Source organism: Girardinichthys multiradiatus, chromosome 6 (genome assembly GCF_021462225.1).
Source record: "Girardinichthys multiradiatus isolate DD_20200921_A chromosome 6, DD_fGirMul_XY1, whole genome shotgun sequence".
NCBI lineage: Eukaryota > Metazoa > Chordata > Actinopteri > Cyprinodontiformes > Goodeidae > Girardinichthys > Girardinichthys multiradiatus.
The window spans coordinates 15,225,738-15,245,455 of NC_061799.1; the positions used below are offsets into that span (position 1 = coordinate 15,225,738).

The 19,718-nt window shown below is 38.7% G+C and overlaps 1 protein-coding gene across 4 annotated transcripts in view; it reads right to left on the minus strand.

Annotated features, from left to right (window-relative positions):
• astn1 (astrotactin 1) overlaps positions 1–19,718 on the minus strand; it is a 523,796-nt gene that overhangs the window by 14,726 nt on the left and 489,352 nt on the right. For all 4 annotated transcript variants that reach the window (XM_047368543.1, XM_047368541.1, XM_047368540.1 and 1 more), the window contains 3 exons: positions 16,629–16,764; positions 13,403–13,503; positions 6,487–6,670 (listed from right to left, as the gene is read on the minus strand). In XM_047368543.1, the coding sequence (XP_047224499.1) occupies positions 6,487–6,670; positions 13,403–13,503; positions 16,629–16,764 (421 nt within the window). The remainder of the gene's footprint in view (positions 1–6,486; positions 6,671–13,402; positions 13,504–16,628; positions 16,765–19,718) is intronic.

Sequence of the window (19,718 nt, forward strand, 5' to 3'; positions counted from 1 at the left end):
CTTAAACCTGCATGATGTCTTTCTTCTACCACCCATCTCTACACCCTAATAAATACTTTTGATTTTACCGTCATTTTTACAAATATAGTTTCTTTCAATAGTTGCTGGCGCCTTGTTTAACAAACAACTGGCTCAACTAAAACACAAGCCCTTAGCATCGGTCATCATCTACAATTATTGACAGAAACAAAAGTGTTAAAAGATGGATTTTCGGTGCCAGAACGTTTTCACTGAAACCACTGAACTTGTTTAAAATTCATCATGCATGTTAAGGTTTTTATCTGTAAACTTGTGATGCTGAAAGGATTTTTATTATGAGTTTAAACAGAGCCTGGGCACTTCAGAGTATGACCATTCTCCTCCCTTAGATGTTTGTTTGGCAGTCCTAGTTGATTATAGCTCTTTTAATTTCCTTAGCATTCTCTTCCTCATCTTGCCTCTGTATACAGACATGTCCTGTAAGTAACTAGGAAATGTCTTAAACTTTGTTTTTGTCTTTTAGCCTTCACCTCCTTTCCAAGTATAAATGGTTATTGCAGTACCATTAAAGAGCTTAAAGCGTACCTAGTGATTGTTGGGGCAAGATTTCATTGGGTGTCAAAGGTATTTATAAAGAATTTTATCGGGTAGCCACTCTTAGCAATGGCTGTAACCAAGCTTTGACTATAAGATCCTAAATAACGTGGTGATATAAAAATCAACAAATCTGCTCTACATCTTACTTTTTCACTGTATTTTCTTTTTTATGTCCTCACAAACTTTACCAAACTTCAAGAAATAAGCAGGTTATGCATTAGATCTTTAGAGAAAAATTTGACAAATTTCTGTTTCCATACATGTCATGTCTGTAGGCTGTGGTGGCATAGTGTATATAATGTGAGTAGTTCTGTTTATATTTGGACCCTATTTACAAAATCTTGTCACAATACACCCAAAATAGCATTACTGAAAATTCAGCTCCTTCTATATCTTGCATTATCTAAGACTAATACATTGCATGAGATAGGCAATTATGAAGAGTAAAACAAGGCAACTCTTTGAGTTGAGTAAGTATCCAAAAATCTTTAAAATTATACTTCTGACAGGAATAAACCAGAAATATTATCTTTATCCAGATCATGCGTGAGCCATTCAATAGTATCAAATTTGTGAATATTTGTAATTATACCGTTCCTACAGTTTAAAGGTTTTTGATGATACTCCAGGGAAACTGCCAGTGTTCTTTCTGGCTGTATGGTGCAAAGTGTACCACAGTGCTGTCCCTCCCTCACCTTTTGCTGTGCACTGCTTGTCAGCTGGCTAAAACAAAAGGAAACTGTTTGAAAATTTCGGGCAGCGAAAAACACAAATAGTCATTGTATGGAAACTAAAGGAGCACATCCTATCCCTTTATTTTAGGTAACACCATCTACAGTTGCTAAGCTACAAGCAACAATTCTGTTAAACAGACGACAGAGCTGACGGCCCAACTAATAAACCAGCAAGTTTTAATCAATAATCAGAAATATTCACTTAGTGAAGAGGAGAATGGGGATAGGGAAATAGTTAGCAACGTAAGAACTTGATAATGACCAAATTTAAATCTATGAATCAAAATAACAGTCAATAAATGTCATAAATAACATTATTCTAACTATAATAATATGCAATTTTAGCAGTGGTAAGAATAATTATTTTTTTTAATTTTTTTAAAAAATTTTTATGCTAATACAGTTAATCCATAAAACTGTGGTATCTTAACCATAGGTTACCAAACCATAAGAATCCCGTACTGCCATATGTCTAAACCAGATATGTCTACAATGAGTTCAGACTTAATACGATTTGGATTCCTTGGTTCTTTAGTTCAAGCTTTCTGAGATTTATTCCTCAAAGTTGGGCAAACATCAGTTGTGGATGCTTTAGAAACCAGAAACATTGGATGAGAATTAAATGTGTTTGCTAAAAATGCATTTGGCAGTTTTTTGGTCTTGACTTGAGTCCAAACATTTATCTGCTGCATTTGTTTTTCACAGCAGTGTAATAATGTCAGAGTCATTAAGTGAGTGACACCATGGGGTGCTTGAACACAGTGAAACTGTGAGGCCATTAACTTCTCATCTGGCCTGCCTGCTTGTTAAAAAAATAGTCATGTGAGGCATTAACTTGTTTCTCCCAGTAAACAGGTAAAGTCTAATGCTCATTTGATGACTTGGCCATGCTGAAACATGTTTATACTTCCTTCCCTTGTAGTCAGGCCTTACCTTGAATGCACTCCTCAGCTGCCTTTCCAGCTCTGGGGTGTTTCTATTAACATTAATCACTGCTCCCTTTAACTAAATTGCAGGGTTGTTAATCTAAGTGCATTTTAATGGAACACTTCAGAAGAAACTCCCTCTGTTACATCAGCCTTTTCCAACATGGTTCCTATTACAAAAACAAGTTTTCATTCAGAGTAAGGGGACCCACAGAAGCAGAGAGAAACAAAGAATTAGGAGAGACTTCGCTAATCAGTTTCACCTGCCAAAGTGAAAGCATACGCCACAGACTCCTGTTTATTAGTGGATTTTATATCCAACACATGACTCTGTTTAGAAAACATAATGCTACACTTTCAGATTTGCATTACTTGGTAACAGACAGGGTCCAAGGCTTGTCCTGGCTATATATTGTTAAAGTAAAATAGTGATGTCACAGAATCTGTTTTCCAGCACGTTTGAAAGAACGTCCTCCTTAAACGTCAATTTAGACAGACAGCGCTTTGGAAACTGCGTGCACAACATCTGCACACAGTTGAGAATCAAAACAAGAGTCAGACACAGCGAGGCCTTGAATGAGCTGATGTCATGGAGACCTGACCATCGGTGGGGTATGTTTGTAATAATACTGGAACAAATTACAGCTCGCTTTGAAAAATGCAGAAGAAATGCTTTAGTTAAGATAGGATTACCTTTGCTTTGGTTCTGTTTGGGTCTTTTTCTTGACTTACAAAGTATGATTTTTGTTTCACACACTAGATCTCACGCGAGCTGATATTTGGCATTATTTCGCTGCTTCAAGTCCCTGGTGAGTGTTCTGACATTATGAGCAAGACAAGCTCCCACACAACTGGGTTCCAGTAACCCTTAAACTTTTCCTGCCATTAGTATCACCAGTCTTTCTCTGCATTTTATTGGGATTTTATGTGGTAGACCAACACAGAGTAGTGCTCAGTTGCAAGGTAAAAAAAAAGGATACATGTTTTTTAAATCTGAAAGTTTGGCTTGCATTGGCATTTGCAGCCTTTAATATGTTTTCTTCCAGTATTGTCCTTCATTAAGCTCCAATTATCTTCTCATCAACTCTGACCAGCTTCCTTGGAGATGGTGTGTTCAGGTGTTAGTTTTCCATGTAGGCCAGAAAGTCAAATTTTGGTCTCCTCTTTCAAAACACCTTTTTCCATGTTTGCTTTATCCCCTACATGACTTAAAGCTAACTGCAAACAGGATTTTGTCGTCTTGCCACTTTTCCATAAAGGCTCACCACTAATGGTTATCCTGTCAACAGATTCTCCTACCTTGGCTGTGTCCTGAGTTACCATATGTCACTTGACTGCTCCTCTGATTAATGTTCTCCTTGCTCTGCCTGCCAGTTTAGAAGACACGGATATGTTGCTTAATTTGTGGTTATGTTTCCATTTTTTAACTATAGAATGTGAGATGTCCAAACCTTGGGATATTGTTTTTTAACTTTACTCTACTGTAACTCCACAGCTTTATCCCTGGCTTGTCCAGTTTGTTGCTTGGTCTTTCTGATGCTGCTTTTTCCCTAAGGTTCTCTATCAAACCTCAGTCTCCATTTACTAAAATGGTGAATTCCGGAGGCAATTGGCAGCACTAAATTATATTTAGGGGCATCATAGAAAAGAGGTTTGAATACAAGCCCATGCAACACTTATGTTTGTGAACGAAATCTTGAAAAAAATAATTTTCCATCTGCTACTTTAATTTGGTATATCTCATAAAACCCCAATGGAATACATTAAAACTGTGATTTTCATGTGACAGCTTATGAATGGATATGTACTTGAGAATGCCACAGTTAACTATTATACTTAAGTCAGAAATTTTAAAATATCCATAATTAAGGATGTTTTTAATATATTGTTGAAAATGTGGTTTCTGAAACCCTTAGAATATACAGGGATTGGACAATGAAACTGAAACACCTGTCATTTTAATGTAGGAGGTTTCATGGCTAAATTGGACCAGCCTGGTAGCCAGTCTTCATTGATTGCACATTGCACCAGTAAGAGCAGAGTGTGAAGGTTCAATTAGCAGGGTAAGAGCACAGTTTTGCTCAAAATACTGAAATGCACACAACATTATGAGTGACATACCAGAGTTCAAAAGAGGACAGATTGTTGGTGCACGTCTTGCTGGCGCATCTGTGACCAAGACAGCAAGTCTTTGTGATGTATCAAGAGCCACGGTATCCAGGGTAATGTCAGCATACCACCAAGAAGGACGAACCACATCCAACAGGATTAACTGTGGACGCAAGAGGAAGCTGTCTGAAAGGGATGTTCGGGTGCTAACCCGGATTGTATCCAAAAAACATAAAACTACGGCTGCTCAAATCACGGCAGAATTAAATGTGCACCTCAACTCTCCTGTTTCCACCAGAACTGTCCGTCGGGAGCTCCACAGGGTCAATATACACGGCCGGGCTGCTATAGCCAAACTTTTGGTCACTCATGCCAATGCCAAACGTCGGTTTCAATGGTGCAATGAGCGCAAATCTTGGGTTGTGGACAATGTGAAACATGTATTGTTCTCTGATGAGTCCACCTTTACTGTTTTCCCCACATCTGGGAGAGTTACGGTGTGGAGAAGCCCCAAAGAAGCGTACCACTCAGACTGTTGCATGCCCAGAGTGAAGCATGGGGGTGGATCAGTGATGGTTTGGTCTGCCATATCATGGCATTCCCTTGGCCCAATACTTGTGCTAGATGGGCGCGTCGCTGCCAAGGACTACTGAACCATTCTTGAGGACCATGTGCATCCAATGGTTCAAACATTGTATCCTGAAGGCGGTGCCGTGTATCAGGATGACAATGCACCAATACACACAGCAAGACTGGTGAAAGATTGGTTTGATGAACATGAAAGTGAAGTTGAACATCTCCCATGGCCTGCACAGTCACCAGATCTAAATATTATTGAGCCACTTTGGGGTGTTTTGAGGAGCGAGTCAGGAAACGTTTTCCTCCACCAGTATCACGTAGTGACCTGGCCACTATCCTGCAAGAAGAATGGCTTAAAATCCCTCTGACCACTGTGCAGGACTTGTATATGTCATTCCCAAGACGAATTGATGCTGTATTGGCTGCCAAAGGAGGCCCTTCACCATACTAATAAATTATTGTGGTCTAAAACCAGGTGTTTCAGTTTCATTGTCCAACCCCTGTAGAACAATTATGATGGGATGTATGTATTCGTTCACAATAATATAGTAAGAGAACAGAAAAAGATAAAATATTATTTTCATCATTCCGGAGAACTAAGTTTCACAGTCATCCACTAGCAGCTGATGGAACCGCATGGACTGTAGATCATAATGGCAAACATCTCTTAAGCAATAGAGCAGGCAGTTAGACTCAGAGATAGTTCTTAAAACTTTACCGTGTAAACAAGATGTCCAGAAGATGTTCTTGCTGAATTGTGAGTTAGATCAATGAACTACTGTCAAGATAAATAAAAACTGTACCTGTGGGGTGTAATCAGGAACAGAGACAAGGACAGATGACACATCTGAAGAAAACGCATCTAAATCAGTTTTACTTTTAAAATCCCCCTATTTTCAGAATCCCCTTAATCGGTATCTAGGTTTTACAGGATTCTTAAATTGTATGGGTCATTAATTATTTTCAGAATTAGCTGCACTGAAGCCTCACTTCAGAGCAGTATGTTCACCAAATCATGATCCAACTCAGACCCTTCCCACATTTCTTTAATCTCCTTGCCAAGTTATACTGTCATTGTTCGAGTCATTGTTAGTGTCAGCATCCGTCGTACCAGTTCAGTATGACAGATCCCGCTTTGTTGGTGGGAGGACAACTCATGAGTAAAAAAAACAACAAAAATCCACTCTTTTTTTTATTTTGTAAAGTGATTGCTGCCAACATCTAAGAATTATGAGTCTTTGGGTATTTGCGTAAAAGTCAGACTCAAGACAGACCTACACCGCTTTGTATAGTTTCTGAAGTTGATGATCAATTTGCTGTCAGGAATGCATTATGTCAGATCTGCTACGTGTGGGCATTTAAGAAACTCAACCTGGGCTTCATTTTTTAGTTACTTTTCCAGTATAAAAAACAATGGATGAAACAAATAAAAAAAGAATTGCTTTAAAGGGAATATGTTTCCTGTTGTGGCTAACTTTAAAATCTCTTTCAATCTCTTACATCCAGTAGAGAAATAAGAAAATTGGGACCCAGAAAAACAAAGAATAAGATGAGAACTGTACCTAGGTCCAAGCTCATCCTCACACCTCCAGGTGAATTCTCCGAAGCTCTCATAGCGCTGGTTGTAGTGGTAAAGCACACGGTGCAGTGTGGGAGCGCCCAGGTCCATGAGAGTGTTGTAGGCAGTCTGCTGTTCTTTCCCACTTGTGTAGCCATTGAACAGATTGTAGATCTTATCAGCAATTTCTAAAGGGACAAATACAATCTCAAGTCAACACAAATTCTCATATAGTTCATCATCAGCATTAGGGATGTACAATCAAAATATCTTTTGATTGTCAGTATCAGATTTCTTGACAAAACTCAAGTCCTGATATGTATTGACAGTCTACTGTAGAGGGATTTCTTTTAAGTCACAGCCTATTAACATACACATCAAATCTAATTTAACAATTCAATTGATGTAATGTTTTAATCCTGTTCTATTCAATCATCCTATCAGAGACTGCAAACAAAAACAAGCCTTTATGGCAAATGTTGGCACATTTATGATAGACTTGTTGTGCTTGGTCCCTTTTAAATAAATAAAGTGAACAAAAAGTCAAAAACATTTGTATTTTTGGCCATTCCCATTATTTCACTGATCAATTGAACCCTGGTTTTCACTAACAATATGTGCTTTATTTCATCAGTTCTAATGATTTTAAGAAGTTAAGGCTGCTGCAGTTCCTTGTCTGTCATGAGACTTGCACTGTGCTCAGACTCCTGTTAGAATAAGAGGGGAACTGAAACACTAATCAATAATTTTACCATGGTTAAAGCAAAGCACTATGTTTTTTTTAAACAGGGGAACAACTTTTTTGTGTTGTTTGCACACATTTAACTGAAATTGCTCTGAAAATTATACAACTACTGGGTAATTTTAACACGAATATTAAACATGCTAAAGTTAGTCAAGCACTTCAGTAAACAGCTCAACATAGAACCATTGTCAGAAGTAGCAAGATACAAATTCTTTTAGCTGTATGAGTTGAGTAAGATACAGTTTAAACTAGATATTAACACATATCATATGAAAAGATACACAACCTTTTTTTCCAAACCGTCTGACATCAAATAAGAGCAAACATTTGCTCTAAAGGCAACCCTTTAAACTCACTGCTTCTTTGTCATCATTGGAAACGCAACACAAATCAGCCAGGAAGAGAATTGTGAATAATAGATTATGCAACAATGTAACAACGTGAAAACGGTCAATGCTAATGTTTAGACATTGTTGAATATTTAAGAATATAACATGTTTGAACCCCTTTGGAGATAAAGTAAAGTATATAGTAAAATCCCCTCATCAACTGAGATTCCTCCTACGTATGGCCCTTTTCCATCACATTTAAAGAAAGGTTTGGGATTATTGGATACTACAAGTAGCTGTTTTAACGTCAGCTGACTTTTCACCCGTATTAGTGATGTTTACATGCAGCTTGACATTGTTTCATGTGAGTAATTATGTTAAGTGCAGAGTCAGCAACATTTGTTTTTGCTGTTGAAGCATGCGTAGGCTGACATCTTTCTTTTTTTTTCTCCAAATTTTCAAGTTTAGTGAAAGCTGAAAGCCCTTGTCGGTTGCGCTGCAGAACGCTACATTCCGCACTTAGTTCAGTACATAAACATTCTGCATGCATCTTGGTATAAAACAATGCTGTGTTTGTTCGGGACACGTACATATGGAACTGGAAGGACTGTACCAGATATTTTCAGTACTAATATGGTATCATTACACCCCAGGTATTGGGAATGAGACTCAGCATAGGCAAATGCCTAAACTGAGTAGTGCAAAAAAAAAAAAAAAAAGTTTCAAGTTTTTTTATCACAGGACACAACAAATGGCAAAATAAATCAATGAGGCAGCTTGTTTAAAACAGCAATGGCTGAAGGAACAAAACCCTTCTATATCTAAGTGTCCGATATCTGCGTCCAGACAGCACAAGCTGAAAGAGGTTTTGGAGCAGGTGCTCAGTGTTTGAAACTATTGATTTGGCGAGACGGGCCATTACTCTGTCGTTACGTTCTGTGATGTTTGGTGTCGGGGAACAGATTATTTTCGATGCAATTACAAATGATTTTGAGGAGCTTATGTTTATTTTACCACTGAAAGCGTGGTGTTAAAACAAGTAGAACAGCAAATTGGACTGAATGATACTCTGGTACAGTAGCAGCAGAAGATGAGGTACAACATGAAGGGCACTGAGCATGCATAGGACATGTAATCTTTGTTGAGAGCGTTTATGAATGTCTGTGATATGATGTTCAAAGGGAAATTAATGTCCAGGGTGAGACCAAGATATTGAAATGTAGTTACCTGCTCTATTATGTTGCCATTGATGGAAATTTGGTTTGTACTGAAAGTGGGCGTAGTGAAAATCTTTTCCTTTGTTTTGTTGGAGTTATTGTAGAGATAATTGTCTTTACACCACTGTGTGAAGTGCATGAGTCAGAATTGCTGTATCATCTGAGTATTTATAAAAAGTGGTGATGTCTGCTGAGCTTAAACAGTCATTGGTGTGTAGAGGAAAGGACTAAGGACACATTGACGAGCCCCAGTGTTGATAATAATGAGATCGGATATGTTAGTGCCTATCCTCACAGTCTGTGGTCTGCTGCTCAGAAAGCTATGGATCAGGTGGATAATGCTAGAGGAAATATTTAGCTGCTGTAGTTTGTGTATCATCAGATGCCGTTGAACTGTGTTGAATGCAGAACTCAAATATACAAAAAGAACTGAAGTAAATAACATGAGGGCTGATTATGAAATATTTATAGATCTGTTTCCATTTACTCTTTTAAAGGATGGTTGTCTTTGACATTTTGAGTTTACCTCAAACTAAGTAGTTTTGTCCCAAAAGGTCTAATGAAATATTCTCAGATCTGTCTTATTGTCACATACGTATCTTCATGGTCATAAATCTTCACATTTTCCAAACGATTGCAAAAACAGCTGCAAGACCTTTGCCAATAGACTTGTATTCTCAGAAATTCTGATGTGTTCTCATAACAGTCTATGATTCTAAATAGCTTAATTTCCTTAAAACACTTTTAGAAACTAAAACACTGAAAATTGATACAGGTGAGTGCTATACATCCCTTTGTTTTAGCACTTTCACTGGAAACACCATATGCGGAAGGGGACTTGGTCTTTGATGTCCTGCTTTTTGTAAGGTTAATTTAAAATGTTCATCCACTCAAGGGTAGAAGAGAAAACCATTTTAAACTTTCAAATAGTGTTTATTCCAGTTTGTGCTCCCTGGAGTAGAAGAGGTCGTCATTGTGAACACCCACAATTATGTTTGGATTTCAAAAGACTGCATAGATTTTATATCTGTATTTCATTAGTGGTGCTGTGAAGCTCTTTCCTTTCAAACTTCAGGCCAACTTTTAGATCTTTAGATATGCAGCATGCTATTTTAAAGTGCAACTTCTACTAGGAACACCATTTTAAAAATAATTAATCATTGCTAAAGTTAAGGTCGGAAATGTCTTTTGCAACACAGACAGATTTTTGAGCTTTTCATGGCCCATCAGGTTAGCAACTTATCCCCTCTTCTGGATGGTAATAAAGTCAGCCAGTACACTGGAAGTATTGCGTTTCACACCATTTAATTTATCCAGACATTAAAATTAACAGCGTAAGCCCAGTAGGGTCACACTTCAATGAGTATGGCATTTTTGTAATAGCTGATTAAAATCAGCAGCCAGATCCACAAAAACATCTTTGCTATGAAGCTGTTATTGCTGCATAAGGTTGGCAAGGATTCCAGCTCTTTCATTTCTGAGGTGGGATGATATAATTTTTTATAGTCAGTATCCACACAGAATTGTAGGATACAGTGACCATAAACAGTCCTACTCCAGAGAGGAAAACTATCTGCCTGTGACTTTATGACTCACTCTATGAACTCATCTGACATCTGCTTCGCGAGACACTGAAAAATAGCTCCAAAAAGAGAGAGCAAAGGTCTTTCCTGCAAATAATTCATAAAAATAAAATTAGGAAAATGAAACACAAAACTGTAAGTCCTTTTCCTATCTAATGATCCATTTGATCGATCTATATTTAGTGTAAATCATGTTGCATGAATCCTCATGCTCATTACTGTGAAGGTTATAGTGCCTTGCAAAAGTGTTCATACCTCTTGAACTTGGATAAATTGTTGTCCCTTTACAACTTCAAACCTAATTGTATTTTACTGGAAATTTATTTTAAATTTTTAAATTTTTGTGGCACTAGTGGCCTTTGTTTTGTAAGTTATACAACAGGAAATGGCATGGAGAGAAAGAGGGAAAGACATGCAGGAAGGGTCAATGGGTCGGGACTCGAACCCTACAACTGCATCGAGGACTGTAGCCTCCGTACATGGGTTGCGTAATTCTCCCTTGCGCAACCGCCATGCCCCACCGGACATCTGTTTGATTTATCACATAATGTAGAACATATTTGTGAGGTGTAGTGTGTAATTTAGTCTCAGTATCAATAAATAAAGCTGTTCTGTGAAGGCCTCGAAAGGTTAGACAAAGAACAGGAGAGAACAAAGAGCATTGAGGACAACCCAGACAGGTTAGGGACACAGTTGTAAAGACGTTTTAAGCAGGTTTATGCTATTAAGCAACATCCCAGGTGTTGAACATCTTACAGAGCTCTGGTTAATCCTTCAACCAAACATGTAAAGAGTATGACACAGCTGCAAACCTCCCTAAACGTGGCTCTCCACCTAAACTGACTAGTTGAGCCAATGAGCACATTAATCAGGAGCCAACATCCCCATGGTAACTCTGAAGGAGCTGCAAAGACCCACAGCTCAGGTAGGAGAATCTACTAGTCGTGCGCTCCACAAATCTGGTCTATATAGAAGAGTGGCAAAAAGAAAGTCATATTTGAAAAAGGTCATAAGAAGACCGCTTTAAATTTGCCACCAGCAATGTGAGGAGACAGCAAACATGTGGAAGAAGCTTCACCTTATTTTTAAGACATAGATACACTTGAGATTGTGACTCCTCTCACATCCACAGTGCATAAAAAATATATCAAAACACAAGAATAATTGTAATTGCAAGGAAATACATACAACAAAACTAAGTCTGGTCAGATCAGACCAAAATTTAATTTATTTTCCTACATGCAAATGCTAAATGTGGCAAGAAACAAACACTGTGCAAACCCTCACAATAGTGGCGGTATCATACTCTCTTTGCTTCAGTAGGGAGAGAGCTATTCAAAGTTGTTGAAAAGATGGATGAGGGTAAATACAGGGCATTAATGTAGGAAAACCTGTTAGAGGTTCCGAAAAAATTCAGACTGTTGTAGAGAACCACCTTTCAGCAGGACAATAACTTTAAACATACAACCAGAGCTACAATGGAATGGTTCATATCTTCATTCAGCCCATTGCCCACGCTGTGATTCTTTCACTATCCACAATTCCATACTGAGGGTGCGCCGTATTTTATGCACTGTGTTTCCACAATAACGGGAAGACCACCAGTATGTTTGCTACGTAAAACAGCAACGTGGATTGTCCTCTCCATGTCAGTAAAACATTTCTTTGTGGTCCTTTAAGACCTGTGTATGTATTTGATTTGTATTTGGTTTAGATCAAGGTTTATTGGCCTGTGGCCCAGTTTCCAAAGGGAGGGAATCATGCTCCGCTTCACTATGTAACAGTACACCCTGGCATTCATGGTTCTCTAAATGAACTGTAGCTCCCCACAGCTGCCAGCACTTATGCAGCCCCAAACTATGTCACTCCCACCACCATGTTTGACTGTAGGCAAGACACACTTGACTTTGTACTTCTCAACTGGTTGCCGCCATAAACACACTTGACAATCTGAACAGAGTTTATCATGGTCTCATCAGACCACAGGACATGGTTCCAGTAATCCATGACCTTAGTCTGCTAGTCTTCAGCAAACTGTTTGCTTTCTTGCATCTCTCCAGCATCTAGAAGAGGCGTCCTTCTGGGAAAACAGCCATGCAGACCAGTTTGATGCAGTGTGCTGCATATGATCAGAGCACTGACAGGCTGACACCCCACCCCTTCAAACTCTACAGCAATGCTGGCAGCACTCATACATCTATTTTCAAAAGACAACCTTTGGATATGACGTGGAGCGTATGCACTTAACTTCCTTGGTCAATCATGGCGACCAAGTAAGTTAAGTTGAGTGGAATCTGTCCTATTAAGTAGCTGTATGGTTTTGGCCACCATGCTGCAGGTCAGTTTCAGGGTGTTGGCAATCTTCTTATAGCCTAGACCATCTTTATGTAGAGCAACCATTCTGTTTTTTAGTTTTTTGCTCTGAAGTGCCATGTTGAACTTCCAGTGACAAGTATAAGAGAGCGTCAGAATGATTACACCAAATTTAACACACCTGCTCCTCATTCACACCTGAGATTCTGTAACACTAATGAGTAACATGACATCGGGTTGGAAAAATGGCTGATTGGGCACAATTTTAAAATTTTTACTTAGGGGTGTACTCACTTTCGTAGACAGCGGTTTAGACATTAATAGCTCTGTGTTGAGTTATTTTGCAGGGACAGCAGATTTAAACTATAAAGCTGGACACAGACTACTTTAGATTCAAAGTCTCATATCTTCTGTGTTGTGCAATGAAAGAAATATAAAAAAATATTTACAGAATCTGAAGGGTGTACTCACTCTTGTGAGATACTGTATGTGCTACGTTGTGTTGATTTATCATATAAAATTCCGAAGTAGAGTACATTAAACTGTGGTTTTGAGACAAAATGTGAAAAAGCCCAAGGGGGGTAAATACTTTTGCAAGGTACGGGATATTCCAAATAAACAATATGTTGCTGAGATCCAAATATGAAAATTAAGCTTAATTGCATGATTATTTGCATGAAAATGAATGAATCTCAGCGATCTGGTTATGACCTCAGTCTGACTCATTTCTCACCCTGTGCTTTGACATCATCCACAGTTGGACAAGGGGTTTTGATAGTGACCTCACTTGGACTGGAACGACGTCCTGTATTGTCTACAGCCCACAGACGGAACCTAAAGACACACAAACAAACAAACATACAGGTACACAGAAATATTCATGATGTCAGCTGTTTTGCCTTATGGGGTTTGAAGTTTTCTACACAACAAACCCTGTCTCGTCGGATTTGCATTGTAGTATCCTTTTGTTCTTTTCATTTGTTTTTTCTTGTTTTTGTTTACAATGACATAGTTTCAAGAGCAACAAACTGACAGATAATGCCAGCTGGCAATCTAATAAGAGCCACATTGTAAGGATAGCAGCTTCTATCATTACTATAGAACTTGTGCTTATGCTGGAGCATCCTGTCTCCAGCTTTTCAGTTTGCCTCTCCTGAATGAATATCCCCACCTTGTGGTAAAAACATAACTTGCAGTCAGTGGCACTGTCCAAGACAGAACCAAAAAACAGCTATGTCTCTATTTTTTTATTTCACTGCTTAAACATCCTTCCAACAAACTTCTTCTCTTGAAGCCCTCAAATTCATGCTTACATAAAAGCATGCATACATTTCTCTTCACGTACTGATTTTGTCCAACCAGCACCACACAGTCTCAAGCTTTTTGCTTGTTCATTCTGTATAATAAATATAAAGAGTCTGCAGCAGCCTGAGGGGGTTTAGAGGAACAGTCTCAAAGAGATAAATTAGCTGTCAGCTGGGATAAAAAGAGCAGAATTCTTGCGGATCTTGGAAATGAAAGAGCGTGTGCAGCGGCTAAGTCAGACCATACACACACAAACTCGGTGTGGTCGGTCAGTTGGCCTCTTGCCCTTCTTCTTATCATTTTTTATGTTCATAAAGTTTCTTTCCATGCTTCACCTTTAAACATTTTTCGAGTTTCTTTCCCATGCTCAAGGTTTGAGTTAACATCTTCTGGCTCTACCTCTTACCCCCTTTTTAAATTCCCCAGTGTGCTTTGTTTCCCCTCTCTACTGTGTGTGTGGCTTCCTTTTTGGCAAGGTTTGTGTGAGATAAGTGTGAACATGCTTGGGAGAGAATCTAAGTATCCGGTCTTGATGACAACATCACATGTTAAGGCTTTTTTACTCTGCAGGCAAACATATGCACAAATACTAAAGGGCCATTTGGATGAAATATGGCAAAAAAGTCTCCATGTTTTCAGACCCAATAACCCTAAGCTACACAGTATTTTCCTCTATATTTTTATTTTCATTAACTTATTAAAGACTAATGGATTTTTAGATATAGTTTTTATACTGTTAAAAAGGCCTTCAGGTAGCATTACAAAGTAGCTATAATTAATTTCTGCAGCTTTGACTATGCCACTTCCCTAAAGAAATCTTAGTGCATATGTTGGCAGACTTTGAACCCACTGCTTTGAGCCGGTGATATGTTTATTGCGAATTCCATTTGTTCTCTGAAAAGGTAAACAAATGGTTTTGGAAAAATAGCACAGTCTGTTGTTTGTAACAGCTATCTAAGTACAAGGCTCACAACACTCCTTTGACTTCTAAGGGGCTTTCAAGTGCAGAGTTGGTGCAAATAGATAAGGGGCAGAACCGGATGGACTGACCAGCCAACACACAGAACCCAGAGAGTGTGCCTATTGGAGCCGAAAGACTAGCTCGATCCACTTGTTTAAAATTGGACTGAAGTGATTGATAAGACTCTTCAGTTTTATCAATAAATCTGGTAACAAGGTTAACTAAAAAATAAACGTTATTTAATCAGACAGATATAAGTTTTAGTGCATAAATATATTTAAGTATTCAGTCAATTGCTGCAATTAATGATCCAACATTTAACTTATCACTTCTCTACATATTAATGCTTTGCCTGTATGTTTGCAAGCTTTAGAGAGATATTATCCCTACAGTGATATTGAGGGAACATTAAGGGGGCAACTTTTAGCTAGTGTGATGATATGTATGCTTTTGCTGACAAAGGTACTCAAAAGATGTTATTGTTTTCTAAAAATTACAAGCCAAAACTTAGCATCTTTAATTAAGAAGTTTGGGATGTTCAGGGGTGCTATACTGATATACAGCATTCCTGGAAATTGTTAATTCCACATGTAAAGGTGTTCAAAAATGGTTTAAATAAATGAGTCTTTTATTGCAGACGCATTCATTTTTTCAACCTTTAAGAAAAGTATAATATAAGCCCAGGTTTATTTCGTCAACTGATATAATGAGCAGGATGGTAAGGGAGGTAAAAAGGTCCAAAGGTCACCGTTAGAGACCTGCAGTAAACCTGCATAACAACAACAACAACACTTGAAGACTGAATTTGGATTCCAGTGCCACTGAGTAAACATACACACTAAAAGCTGTTTTTTTCCAACATTTGTCAGTATCAGATTATCCTACTGCGGTGAAAGATGCTTCACCAGGGGTACCTGGTGGGCATTATTGAAACCTTTTTTCCAATATAGAGAAATTCAGAACTTAAACCTGCCAAATTTCTGCAGTTAATTAAAATGAAAATCCTTGTTGGGGGCGTACCTTTTTACGAAGACTTTTTAGGAAGTAGTCGCTAACTGCTTAAAAACCGCAGGCTTTTCAAACTCCCCCTTTATATTTTTTACATGTAAAAGAAACTTGTTGGTAAATAAGGCAAAGTAAAAGTAGCAAAATTCTGTTACTAAAAGTATAAGAATAAGCTAAATAAGCATCTATAACAGGTCCCAAAGAAACCTGTATAAAATTAGCTATAACAACATATTATATCCCTTTGGGATGCATAAAGTATTTTTGATTTTGAATTGAATTGAATTAATGTATTTCTCCTTCTTACGTATAGCTAAAATTAGCTGCAAACACAAAGAAACAAGTTTATGTCTTGTACTGGTACAGCTATCATCTGTCTGTTTAAGCAATTTGAAGTCAAACTTTTTATCAGCAAATTAAAAGATTTTTGCAGTCTTGTGGTTTTATATCTACAGCAAATAGGAGCAATAAAGACACAAGTAAAACGTGATTAAAATAGGTTTTCGCAAAGATAATTTTTGTCTCCTGAATGACCGGGCTGTAACTTCAACAGACCACTTCTGAGACACTGCTGCACTTTTTTTGTGCGTTGCATCTTGAGCTTTCATCAATGGCAATTTATGGCATCTTTAAGGGAGTGTGTACTTCTTTTTACTTCACATGTTGAGTATAGACTGTTACAACTTACATGTATGTGGTGTCGGGCTCCAGGCAGCGAATTATAAGACTGATGGAGGAAGAAAGCAGGTTTGGGATGTCCCCTAGCATCACACATGGAGACCTGGCCCCAGACAGGATGTCATCCACAAAGCTTAAGAGGGTTTCTGCAGAAGAGAGAAGGACATTGCGTATTTTACTTTATGTTTTTACATTTTGGACAGACAGCAGCTTTGGCTGTGGTTTGGCACCTTTTACCATAATATTATAGCGGTGTGAAAGGTATTTACCACCCTTGACGGCAACAACTGCCTTCGGGTATTTCCTTTACATCACTGTGGAGGACGCTTGGCCCACTTTTCTTTGCAGCCTTGTTTGATATCAGTCCCATGAGATGATTTTTGAAAATGAATGCTGTCTATGGTTACATTACATGATCTCAGAGTTTGATCACACTACTCCAGAACATTCTCTTTTTTTTTTTTTTTTGTAATTCAGAGGTGGGCTTGCTGGTGTGCTTCGGATCATGTCCTGCTGCAGAGCAAAATTTGTGGTTCAATCAATTACAGCAAGTAATCAAGGTCCTGATGCAACAAAGCAGCTCCAGACCATCACAGTACCACCACCATGTTGGGAGTATTTTGGGTAGGCCGGCAATTCCTTGGAAGGTTCATCACTTCTTTGTGTTTTCACCATTTATGGATAATGGTTTTCAATGTGGTTTCCTGGAGTTCCATAGCAGTAGATTACCGTTTTTAACTCTTTATAATTTTCCCACAGCTAGCTCTGATTTCCTTGCTGAGGGCCACTGCATGAAGTTGTACTTCATGTTGGCAGGTTCTACTTAAGAGATTTCCAAGAAAATTTGGGTAAATTACAATTAAGCCTATTCCAAATGACATTTTTACATAAGTCCAGGTTATTTTGAATAGCTCTTTTTTTTTTCCTTTTAATAAAGGAAATCACCATTGAAAAACTGCTTTAGTTTATATCTGCTCAGGTTATCTTTGATGACCTAGAACATTTCACAGTGACAAAGAGGGTAAAAAAGAAATACAGTGCCTTGCGAAAGAACTCGGCCCCCTTGAACTGGTCAACCTTTTGCCACATTTCAGGCTTCAAACATAAAGATATAAAATTCTAATTTTTTGTGAAGAATCAACAACAAGTGGGACACAATCGTGAAGTGGAATGACATTTATTGGATGTGTCAAACTTTTTTAACAAATAAAAAACAGAAATGTTTGGCGTGCAATATTATTCAGCCCCCTTGCATTAATACTTTGTAGCGCCACCCTTTGCTGCAATTACAGCTGCAAGTCACTTGGGGTATGTCTCAGTTTTGCACATCGAGAGACGGAAATTCTTGCCCATTCTTCCTTGCAAAACAGCTCGAGCTCAGTGAGGTTGGATGGAGAGCGTTTGTGAACAGCAGTCTTCAGCTCTTTCCACAGATTCTCGATTGGATTCAGGTCTGGACTTTGACTTGGCCATTCCAACACCTGGATACGTTTATTTGTGAACCATTCCATTGTAGATTTGGCTTCATGTTTTGGATCATTGTCTTGTTGGAAGATAAATCTCCGTCCCAGTCTCAGGTCTCTAGAAGACTCCAACAGGTTTTCTTCCAGAATGGTTCTGTATTTGGCCCCATCCATCTTCCCATCAAATGTGACCATCTTCCCTGTCCCTGCTGATGAAAAGCAGGCCCAAACCATGATGCTGCCACCACCATGTTTGACAGTGGGGATGGCGTGTTCAGGGTGATGAGATGTGTTGCTTTTACGCCAAACATATCGTTTTGCATTGTGGCCAAACAGTTCAATTTTGGTTTAATCTGACCAGAGCACCTTCTTCCACATGTTTGGTGTGTCTCCCAGGTGGCTTGTGGCAAACTTTAAAATAAACTTTTTATGGAGATCTTTGAGAAATGGCTTTCTTCTTGCAACTCTTCCATAAAGGCCAGATTTGTGCAGTGTACGACTGATTGTTGTCCTATGGACAGACTCTCCCACCTCAGCTGTAGATCTCTGCAGTTCATCCAGAGTGATCATGGGCCTCTTGGCTGCATCTCTGATCAGTCTTCTCCTTGTTCGAGATGAACGTTTAGAGGGACGGCCGGGTCTTGGTAGATTTGCAGTGGTCTGATACTCCTTCCATTTCAATATGACTGCTTGCACAGTGGTCCTTGGGATGTTTAAAGCTTGGGAAATCTTTTTGTATCCAAATCCAGCTTTAAACTTCTCCACAACAGTATCTCGGACCTGCCTGGTGTATTTCTTGGTCTTCATGATGCTCTCTGCGCTTTGAACAGAACCCTGAGACTATCACAGAGCAGGTGCTTTTATACGGAGACTTGATTACACACAGGTGGATTCTATTTATCATCATCAGTCATTTGGGACAACATTGGATCATTCAGAGATCCTCACTGAACTTCTGGAGTGAGTTTGCTGCACTGAAAGTAAAGGGGCCGAATAATAAAAATAATAATAATAATCTCTGCCGGGCTTTTTAACCATACGAGCAGACAGATTTAAAGAGGAGCGGCAAATGTAAAGGAGGTGGACTGGCAGTACTTGTGAACAACAGATGGTGTAATCCAGGACATGTAACTGTGAAGTGTCGTCTCTGCAGTCCAGATATTGAACTGTTGGCAGTAAGTTTTCATCCATATTATTTACCCGGAGAGTTCACCGGTGTTATTTTGGCAACAGTTTACGTTTCACCTTCCGCTGTTGCCGACACTGCATGTGATGCCATCAGCTCAGTTGTTGCTAAGCTACAGACACAAAACCCCAATGCTTTTGTGGTAATTTCTTGTGATTTTAACCATGCCTCACTCTCTACTACACTTCCAACGTTTCAACAATTTGTCAACTTCTCTACCAGAGAAAACAAAACATTGGATTTGTTTTATGCAAATGTCAAGGACTCATACATCTCTACAGCAAGACCTCCTCTAGGCAAATCAGATCACAATCTTGTTTTTCTCTGCTCAAAATATAAGCCCCTTGTTCAGAGGCAACCTGTAATAAAGAGGACTGTGAGAAAATGGTTGCTTTGAGGCTACAGACTCTGCCAGCCACATGGAGAGGACATCAATGCCATGACTGAGTGT